Here is a 10,094-nt window from a genome sequence, read left to right as displayed (position 1 = left end):
GTAGAGGTGGAATCTGTTGTAGGAGTGTGTGTAATAGATGTGGTTTCTAATGGAGGGGATGTGCCAAGGATGGAGGTGGTGAATGGAGGATTTGTAGAGGTGGAATCTGTTGTAGGAATATGTGTAATAGATGTGGTTTCTAATGGAGGGGATGTGCCAAGGATGGAGGTGGTGATTGGAGGATTTGTAGAGGTGGAGTCTGTTGTAGGAGTGTGTGTAATAGATGTGGTTTCTAATGGAGGGGATGTGCCAAGGATGGAGGTGGTGATTGGAGGATTTGTAGAGGTGGAGTCTGTTGTAGGAATATATATAATAGATGTGGTTTCTAATGGAGGGGATGTGCCAAGGATGGAGGTGGCGATTGGAGGATTTGTAGAGGTGGAATCTGTTGTAGGAGTGTGTGTAATAGATGTGGTTTCTAATGGAGGGGATGTGCCAAGGATGGAGGTGGCGATTGGAGGATTTGTAGAGGTGGAATCTGTTGTAGGAGTGTGTGTAATAGATGTGGTTTCTAATGGAGGGGATGTGCCAAGGATGGAGGTGGCGATTGGAGGATTTGTAGAGGTGGAGTCTGTTGTAGGAATATATATAATAGATGTGGTTTCTAATGGAGGGGATGTGCCAAGGATGGAGGTGGCGATTGGAGGATTTGTAGAGGTGGAATCTGTTGTAGGAGTGTGTGTAATAGATGTGGTTTCTAATGGAGGGGATGTGCCAAGGATGGAGGTGGCGATTGGAGGATTTGTAGAGGTGGAATCTGTTGTAGGAGTGTGTGTAATAGATGTGGTTTCTAATGGAGGGGATGTGCCAAGGATGGAGGTGGTGATTGGAGGATTTGTAGAGGTGGAGTCTGTTGTAGGAATATGTGTAATAGATGTGGTTTCTAATGGAGGGGATGTGCCAAGGATGGAGGTGGTGATTGGAGGATTTGTAGAGGTGGAGTCTGTTGTAGGAGTGTGTGTAATAGATGTGGTTTCTAATGGAGGGGATGTGCCAAGGATGGAGGTGGCGATTGGAGGATTTGTAGAGGTGGAGTCTGTTGTAGGAGTGTGTGTAATAGATGTGGTTTCTAATGGAGGGGATGTGCCAAGGATGGAGGTGGCGATTGGAGGATTTGTAGAGGTGGAATCTGTTGTAGGAGTGTGTGTAATAGATGTGGTTTCTAATGGAGGGGATGTGCCAAGGATGGAGGTGGTGAATGGAGGATTTGTAGAGGTGGAATCTGTTGTAGGAATATGTGTAATAGATGTGGTTTCTAATGGAGGGGATGTGCCAAGGATGGAGGTGGTGATTGGAGGATTTGTAGAGGTGGAGTCTGTTGTAGGAGTGTGTGTAATAGATGTGGTTTCTAATGGAGGGGATGTGCCAAGGATGGAGGTGGCGATTGGAGGATTTGTAGAGGTGGAGTCTGTTGTAGGAATATATATAATAGATGTGGTTTCTAATGGAGGGGATGTGCCAAGGATGGAGGTGGCGATTGGAGGATTTGTAGAGGTGGAATCTGTTGTAGGAGTGTGTGTAATAGATGTGGTTTCTAATGGAGGGGATGTGCCAAGGATGGAGGTGGCGATTGGAGGATTTGTAGAGGTGGAATCTGTTGTAGGAGTGTGTGTAATAGGCCCCAGCAGTGGCGCAACTGGCTGGGGCACCTGCACCGTACGCCAGCGACCCGGGTTCGATTCCCGCCCCGTGGTCCTTTCCGGATCCCACCCCGACTCTCTCTCCCACTCACTTCCTGTCATTCTCTCTACTGTCCTGTCCATTAAAGGCATAAAAAGCCCAAAAAAATAATCTTTAAAAAAATAAAAAAAAGGAGTGTGTGTAATAGATGTGGTTTCTAATGGAGGGGATGTGCCAAGGATGGAGGTGGCGATTGGAGGATTTGTAGAGGTGGAATCTGTTGTAGGAATATGTGTAATAGATGTGGTTTCTAATGGAGGGGATGTGCCAAGGATGGAGGTGGCGATTGGAGGATTTGTAGAGGTGGAGTCTGTTGTAGGAATATGTGTAATAGATGTGGTTTCTAATGGAGGGGATGTGCCAAGGATGGAGGTGGTGATTGGAGGATTTGTAGAGGTGGAGTCTGTTGTAGGAATATGTGTAATAGATGTGGTTTCTAATGGAGGGGATGTGCCAAGGATGGAGGTGGTAATTGGAGGATCTGTAGAGGTGGAGTCTGTTGTAGGAATATGTGTAATAGATGTTTTTTCTAATGGAGACGATGTTCCACGTGTAGAGACGTTGGTTAAGATATCAGTATAAGAAGTAGGAAAACTTGACAGAGACTTGCTAGGTGTGGCAGTTGCCGTTACAGCACTAAAGACAACTGTACTTGATGTGGCAGGAGTGAAGGGAGCTGTATGGTATTCAGCTAAACGAGTATACATTGAAGGGGGCTCGGTGTTTTTGGCTGTAGTGAATAGTGCTGGAAAAGAGATACAGACAAAGAAGCAGGCAGTTCAATTAGAAAGATACAACATTACACAGAGGCTTGAACTTGAAGAAGCAAAATATAGCTATTGCAAGTTGCACTACTTTTTGTATTGTTTTATTTTATAAAGGATGGTTGTGAAATTAGCACAGTAAAAGTTAAATTATTCTGACTGCAATTGCACTCTGATTCCTCACTTCATTAGTATCATGAGTGGCTCTTCTTGTAAACAGCATAATTTCTGGGGCCATGCAAACCTGTATGGAGTGGAATCATTCTAATATTCACTCATCATGACAGTAAAATAGACCATCATAAATCAATATACTGCAGTAATTCCTCTTTCAACCAGTGGAAAGTACACCTGATTATGCATGAGAAAAAAAAATAGCATTATATTTATACAGCTATATTTATCTTATTTATTATCTTACGTACATGTTGACACTGAAATAGGAGCTGCTTTTAATCTCATTTTACATGTGTATAGTGAAAATAAAAGGCCTTAATTCATTCATTCACTCTGAGTCAGCCCGCACATACTTGCACTGTAGGACATTCGCTGCCTTTGATAAATTTGCTAGAAGTGTTCCATTCACTACAACTGTTGATGGAAAACCATCTAGCGCTGTTGATGGAAAACCATATTTTTCCATCAAGCAATAATTCATCCATTTATTCATATATGCTACATAGAATGTATTGTTTATTTAGTGTTGCGGTACAGAGGGCAACAAATAAGTTATTTTCAGGCATGATTTGAGGCAGTTGATAACTAGATTAGATTCGATTAGATTCAACTTTATTGTCATTGATGTTCCAGTCTGTGATCCAACTGTGTCAAAGGCTGCACTAATGTCTCAATACTCAAGGACAGATGTTTTGCCTGCATCGGTATTGAGGTCTGTATAATTTAAAACTTCAAATCAACACTAAAGCACTTTTCTTCTGTCACACACATGCTATTTGTTTATCTAGCAAATAACACGGTCCACAGACAAGGTAGAGTATGTTGCATGATCATATGAAAGCATTCAAATGTATAGTTTCTTACTGTATGTCATTCCATCAAACTACAGATCCGCTACCCGACAAAACAGTGCTGCATGGCTGTATCGCAGGAGGGTGGGATGTACAGTGCCTATAGAAAGTCATCATACCAAACATACCATGGGTGCAGTGGTATCACACACTACTACTGCTTGTTGCCTATGGGGACTATTTTCAGATATCACTGCGCCCATGGTACGTCTGCAACTTCCCATGATTATTACGCCAGATGAGAGTGTAGTTCCATGTCAAATCAGCCTAGAAAAACGTCAGGTTTCATTTTCAGTTGGTCTTATTGCACTTTCTAACTTGAGAAGAGACACATTTAAATGGGTAAACTACCGGAAATCTTAGTCACTTTTAAGCATGATGCTAGCAGGCGAGATGCTAATGGTCCAATCTGATTCAATGATCTATGCTAGGCTGAAGTTAAAAGTTGTAATCGCCAGACTCACAGAATGGCTGGATGAACGGGAAAAGGGTAAATATCAATTGTTTTGCTCGAGGGGAGGTGGAAAATTAGCTTATTTCCAAAAATGGTGTGACTCAGATTTGAAGGGCAAATTCGGCACAGGCTTGGACACATTTTATCAGTCTCTTGCCAGGTTACCTCAACCTGACAGCCCTTGCTGCAGAAGTGTTATCCATGTTTGGAACCACATATCTTTGTGAGCAAGTTGTCTCAGTGATGACCATCAACAAAACAAAGCTGTGTTCAAGGCTCACACACAAGCACTTGAATGAAATTAGTGACACAGGATGTGAAGCCTGATATTGATGCACTTGTGAAAGCTAAAAGATGCCAGGTTTCAGGAGTAAAATACACAGTGGGTTGAATGCACTTAAAATGCTGCATAACTTATGCACCCTGAGACACTTATGCTATAGTTCTGTGAAAATGAATATTCTTTGGAGATTAAAAGAAAGTGAATAGTGTGTGATTTTCTGTAATAATTCATCATTCATAAGTTTGTTGTATTGAAATAGAAATTTTATTTAAATTATTGAATTGCATTGCACTTTTATTTTCAATCAATAGTGTGTAGTTCTTGAAATTGCACCAATTTTGTCCTCAGAATGTAATTTAAAGAGTTTGTCACTGCATTTTGTTTAGCCTACTTGTGATGTGTAGGCCTACAGTTTTTGTGTACAATTTTCAGAATGTTTTTGCACTTTTTTGAAACAAACTAAAAAAAAAAAAAAATCTGAAGTTGTTGTTATTTTTAAGTTATTATGCCATGATTTTACCGGTCCGACCCGCGAGGGAATGGATTTTCCTCCATGTGTCCCCCTGAGCAAAATTAGTTTGACACCCCTGCCTTAGGGGCTCCATAATACAGTAAAAACAGCTTTCTTCATCTTTAAACAAAATGCCATTTTTACATGACATGCAAAGCCACTTCCAACTTTAAGCTTTCCTCATCATATTCATATGCATAAACTCACATGTTGCGCTGTTTCCATCAATGATACGGACTGAGGTGCCTGTGAAAAAAACATGAAAGAAGCATGAAAGAATACGAAACAAAACAAATTATGTTACTTATGGTGACCTTGTAGTGACATCTAGCAGGGTTATGTTTAGAAAAATGTCAGATTTCCTTAACTGATGTTAAAAATGATCTCTTCTGCACCACTGACTCCTCTAGTGCATGGTCTCTCCAAAAACTAAACTAATAACCATTATAGGGACCAAACTCATTGACATACACATCCAAAGATATCCATACAAACACTTCATTTACATCACTGAGGAGGAAAGTAATCATGAATATTATACTCTACAATATACCACCAGATTTTTAGACTCCATGCCAAACTCTGAATGCAATCTTAACATCAAGTTCAATCATTCTTCTCTTAGCTTTCCTAATCACCTTACCTGACATGATCACAAGTATTATGTACTGAAACATAGCCATGATGTATCAAAAATAATTAGAAGAAATAAACAATAAAACAAAAAGGCTTCCACTTCCAAAAACAAATGTGTTTACAGGTACAACTCAAAGTAGCATAACCATAACCATAACCATGACTGAAGGTATCCTGTAGTTGCACTTGCCATAATATGCAACACTGTGATGTGCACCACCTCATATCAGTCATTTGAAAATAAGCTTTAGTGACTCCTTATTGTCCCCTGCTGTTTTAGCCATGCAACTGCATTTTGGACTTTTGACAGCTGTTGTCCACCAAAGTGAGGAACACCCTTGGGAAAGCAGCCATGTAACAATGCTGCAAGCACAACTGCATTATGCTATAGCTATGACCAGATCTTAAAGTCTTAAAGACCTCAGTAAGGACTTATTCTTCTTGGTTTTCTGTCTTTGTTTATGCTTACAATATACACTGTCTGGCCAAAAAAAAAAACAAAGTTCAGCAGCTTGATTGAACTAAGCAAATAGGCAAGAGCCTTCCTGTGGCTGCAGTGCTATGATCTATAAGCACATTTGTGTCACACACTGATGTTGGACAAGGAGATTGGCTCTCAGTATCCACTCTAATTCATCCCAAGGGTGTTCTATTGGGTTGAGGTCAAGACTCTGTGCAAATCAGTCAATTTCATTCACACCATGTCTTTATGGACCTTGTGCACTGGTTCACAATCATGTTGGAACAGGAAGGGGCCATGCCCGAGCTGGTCTTGGTCCCTTAGTTTCAGTGAAAGGAACTAACCAAGAGATTTTGGACAGTTCCATGCTCCCAACTTTGTGGGGATGGCGATATCATGTTCCAACATGACTGTGCACCAGTGAACAAAGCAAGGTCCATAAAGGCATGGAGGACAGAGTCTGCTGTGCAGAGTCCTGACCAGTCTTCACAGAAGAGTTGAAGCTATTATAGCTGCTAAGAGTGGACTGATGTTATAATAAACCCTATGGATTTAGGATGGAATGTGACTGAGCCAAGACAGGTGAGAGAATACTTTTGGCAATATAGTGTATATCTAATATATGTTTTGTGTATATGTTTATACAAGTTCTAAAATTCTGACAATGGTGAACATTTTCACTTGAACACGAAAAATAAAAGCCAGCTAGGATATTTTTTCAGTCCAGAATTTATTACCAATTAAATTAAGTTAGGAGACAGGCAACAGGGAAAAAAACAGTGTGTGTGTGTGTGTGTGTGTGTGTTTGGGAATGAGGCGCAGAGTGGACACATTGTGGCACAGACAGATCCTAATTGCACTTCCCCTCACTGCTTATCAGGTGTGGTTTGGCCAAGGAAAATCCCTACCCTATCCTACCTCTGGCCAACGAGACATAAAGGCATCCGCCAAACGGACAGATTACAGACAGTGAGCAGATAAGCCGTCAGGAATGGAGAGAGCAGATCAAGAGGCAAGCAGGTCGAGCTTAAGCCAAGAAGGTGAAACCAAAGACAGTCTGTAATTGGCGCATCTTAATCTTTGTCCCAGGCTGGGCAATGAGATGATGGGAGTAAGACTTTTAGACAGGGACAGAGACAGTACACCTTGTTTCGTCAAACAGTGCAGAGCAATTCTAAACTCTTAAGCATGGCCGTGATGAAACATATTAAAAAATACTAGCATCAGTGGGAGAGGGATAACTGATTGACAAGTTGAAATGACCACATCCTGTCCAATCCTTAAAAAAGGTCTGTTGTGTCAGTCTATTTCTTCTTTTTGTCTTGCGTGGAGGTGAACCAGGAATCCAACAGCTGTTTACTGTAATAGATCTGCCAGGCGTGCACTTGCACGGCGATGACCATCACCAGGTACATGACGGACACGGCCGAAAAGCCGAAGATGAAGCGGTAGGCCTTGCCGTGGCGGTAGAGCTGCTGGGCCACCGGGAACATCTCCATGCCTCCATATATCATGGGCGCGATGCAGAAGAGCCCGGCACTGATCATGGAGATGACCAGGTAGCTGATGTTATTGCGGGGCATGGCCATGAAGCTGAAGATGGTGGGGAAGAGGCTGAGGAGATAAGGGTACTCCCAGTTGTAAGGGCTGGCCACCACGTCGTGCGAGACCAGGTTCAGCTGGCTCACCGTCACCTGAGCCAATATCAGCAGCCAGATGATCACATGGACAATGTTCAGCTTGCGGATCTCAGATTTCAGTGCCACACTACAACAGTGAAGGGGGAGGGATGATTAATGTATATACTTTACATCACATTACATTACAGTATTATAATATATACTGTCAAAAAGAATTACAGTACAATATACGTGACAGTAAACATCCATTTGACAAACTGTCATAATACGGCAAATTGCTATATTTATTGCGCAACATAGGTCTTAAAATTCCCTAAGGACAACTCAACAACATATTAATCTCGTCATTTTATATTATTAAGCAACTTCAGCTTTCAGCTTTGATGATATCCAAACTTGAGAGACCTGGGCATAAGGAATGTCTTACACTTTGCCTTCTGAGAAATTGCAAGCTCTATCTGAGAAATCCTTTCAATCGTGTAACTGATCCAAGCAAAGGTGGTTAGCTCAATTACCTCATTTGATAGTGCGAGGCGACTCGCTCCCGGTGCTGGAAGTCACTTCCATCCGTCCCAGTTGCTCGTGGGCCAGCTCGCGAGGCCATGGTCGGTACCTGAACACATAGGAGAAAACAAATCATTCGGAGACTTCAAAATATCGTTTTGTTGATTAAACCACACGTATTAGTGTTCGAACAACTTCATAAGAACAGGAAATCGTAGGTAATTGCCTAAGCCACATGTGCATAAGGACACGCATACGCATAGACTCAATGCATGGACAAAGCTAACCTTTCCGAAACTTCTGATGTTAGAGAAATTGAGCTTTCTGAGTAGCGGCCTCAAAGGAGGTGTCTGACCATTATGTGAAAGCTGAGAAGGAAATGTTTCCTAAACACAAGCAGTAGCGTTAATAATAACAGTAAGGGTGCAGATCTTGGTGGTAGTAGGAAATATTCAAACGAGAGTTAACTAGGTTAACTGCCACATTGCCAGCTGCCCAGTCGGACAATTTGGATGTGCACTTTGACTTTGGCACGTTCTACCCAGCGTTCTTGTCACAATTTCGAGTCACTGGCATGGGAACAAACATTGGAAATGAATGGACTAATATGGGAAGTTCAGTAAACCCATCAACTGTTTTTCTTCTTCTTCGTTTTCAGAATGTTACAAAAAATGCTTACCTTTACACGATAGGTGACTTGATCCCAGTAAGAGATGCAGTTTAGATACCAGAAATAGTTTGGTACTTAGCTAGAGTTTTGTATGTCGAGCTTCCTGCGTTAGCTGCTATTTCACTGACGACAGCATTAACCAGAAGTAACAGTCCACGCTAGCTTGTTGGTTAACTAAAACGATTCCATTAGCGTGCAGTGCATGCTAAGTTACAGAATTGCCATCTGATCTTAATGTTGTAGACACCTCTGGTCAACGACTAATAAGAATGCTGTAGTCTACCTCTCCCAGGTAAAGACACACTGCAAATACTCTATGAGAGAGGGAGAGTTCTGGTTAAGGCAACGTGAGCAGCTGAGCTGTCGACTTCCATTTCTTCTTCATTGCTATATGGCACATAGCAAATTATTCTATGATACCGCCACCTACCGAGTTGGATGTCGAGTCACTGGAGAGAGGGATGAAGTGAGGCCTCCTCTGGATTCAAGCATTGAATGTAATGTTGACATAATCTATTTTGTAAACTAACCCCGTCAAGTATGAAGTACTTTTAAAGTGTACGTGCAACTTTAAATATTTTCAAACTGTAAACTTCAACTGAACTGAACATCAAAGCGTGTACGGTTAACATTCGGCCACGCACACAAGCTGCAGCTGATAGCCTAGCTGATAAGTAGGCCTAAGTAAGTTTAATTTGTACAGCATTTCATACCAAAGCGCTTCACAGGTAAAAATACACAGATTAAAGACAATAGAAACATAAACAACAGCGTACACCTCCAGACAACAACCAAAACAACAGAGAAAGACATAGAACATATCAAGGATAGCCTAGGCCTAGGTGGCATCAACATCCATTTGTTACACAGGAACTCAAAGACTGTTACAAGCTAGTCTGAATAAATAGGTTTTAAGAAGATATTTAAAACCAGTGACAGACTGATTTAAGATCATGTAGACTGTTCCAGAGGTATGGTAGGCTACATGGATGCTGAAAGCACGGTCACCCTTCTGGGTGTGGGAGTGTAGGCGCGCATATGGGATGCAGACCAGTGGTCGTGATGGAGTGTTTGATACATAACCTGATTCTAAATCTAACAGGAAGCCAGTGCAAGGCGGCCAGTACATGAGTGATGTGTTGTTGTTTTCTTGTCCTGATAAGCAGCTAGCTGCTGCGTTTTGTATCTTGAAAGAGATGATTCATTAATTCCAGTTTAAAGGGCATTGCAATAGTCTAATCTGGAGGTAATAAAAGCGTGTAGCCTATGACTTTTTCCAGATCTACTGCAGTTAAAAAATATTTTAGTTTAGCTATTGTTAGCTGAAAGCGGCATTTATCTGTTTGTCAATTTTTAAATCAGTATCAAAGATCACTCCAAGATTTCTGACTTGTAGCTTCAAAGATGGGGTAAGAGGGCCCAGGGTTCCTCTCAGGCCTTCCGGTTGTTTGGTAGGACCTAACA

At 41.6% G+C, this 10,094-nt stretch overlaps 1 protein-coding gene across 1 annotated transcript; it reads right to left on the bottom strand.

The window, feature by feature from the left end:
* Nucleotides 1-6,527: 6,527 nt before the first annotated feature.
* On the bottom strand, nucleotides 6,528-9,012 carry LOC134071492 (protein jagunal homolog 1-B). The gene is made up of 3 exons (XM_062528235.1): nucleotides 8,640-9,012; nucleotides 7,972-8,069; nucleotides 6,528-7,583 (listed from the first exon to the last, which is right to left on the bottom strand). The coding sequence occupies exons 2-3, from the start codon at nucleotides 8,058-8,060 to the stop codon at nucleotides 7,121-7,123; spliced, it is 552 nt and encodes a 183-aa protein (XP_062384219.1). The 5' UTR covers nucleotides 8,061-8,069; nucleotides 8,640-9,012; the 3' UTR covers nucleotides 6,528-7,120.
* Between the last annotated feature and the right edge of the window lie 1,082 nt (nucleotides 9,013-10,094).

This window comes from Sardina pilchardus, chromosome 23 (assembly GCF_963854185.1).
Source record: "Sardina pilchardus chromosome 23, fSarPil1.1, whole genome shotgun sequence".
NCBI classification, from domain to species: domain Eukaryota; kingdom Metazoa; phylum Chordata; class Actinopteri; order Clupeiformes; family Clupeidae; genus Sardina; species Sardina pilchardus.
The sequence above is the reverse complement of the archived record's forward strand: the minus strand, read 5'-3'. Positions and strand labels throughout refer to the sequence as shown.

What these genes read in the sequence shown, in the direction of transcription:
- LOC134071492 (XM_062528235.1), bottom strand. Translation starts at nt 8,060, where the DNA reads ATGGCCTCGCGAGCTGGCCCACGAGCAACTGGGACGGATGGAAGTGAC. An exon ending in GCCTCGCACTATCAAATGAG is followed by an intron (nt 7,584 to 7,971) that starts GTAATTGAGCTA and finishes TCACTGTTGTAG; the next exon opens with TGTGGCACTGAAATCTGAGA.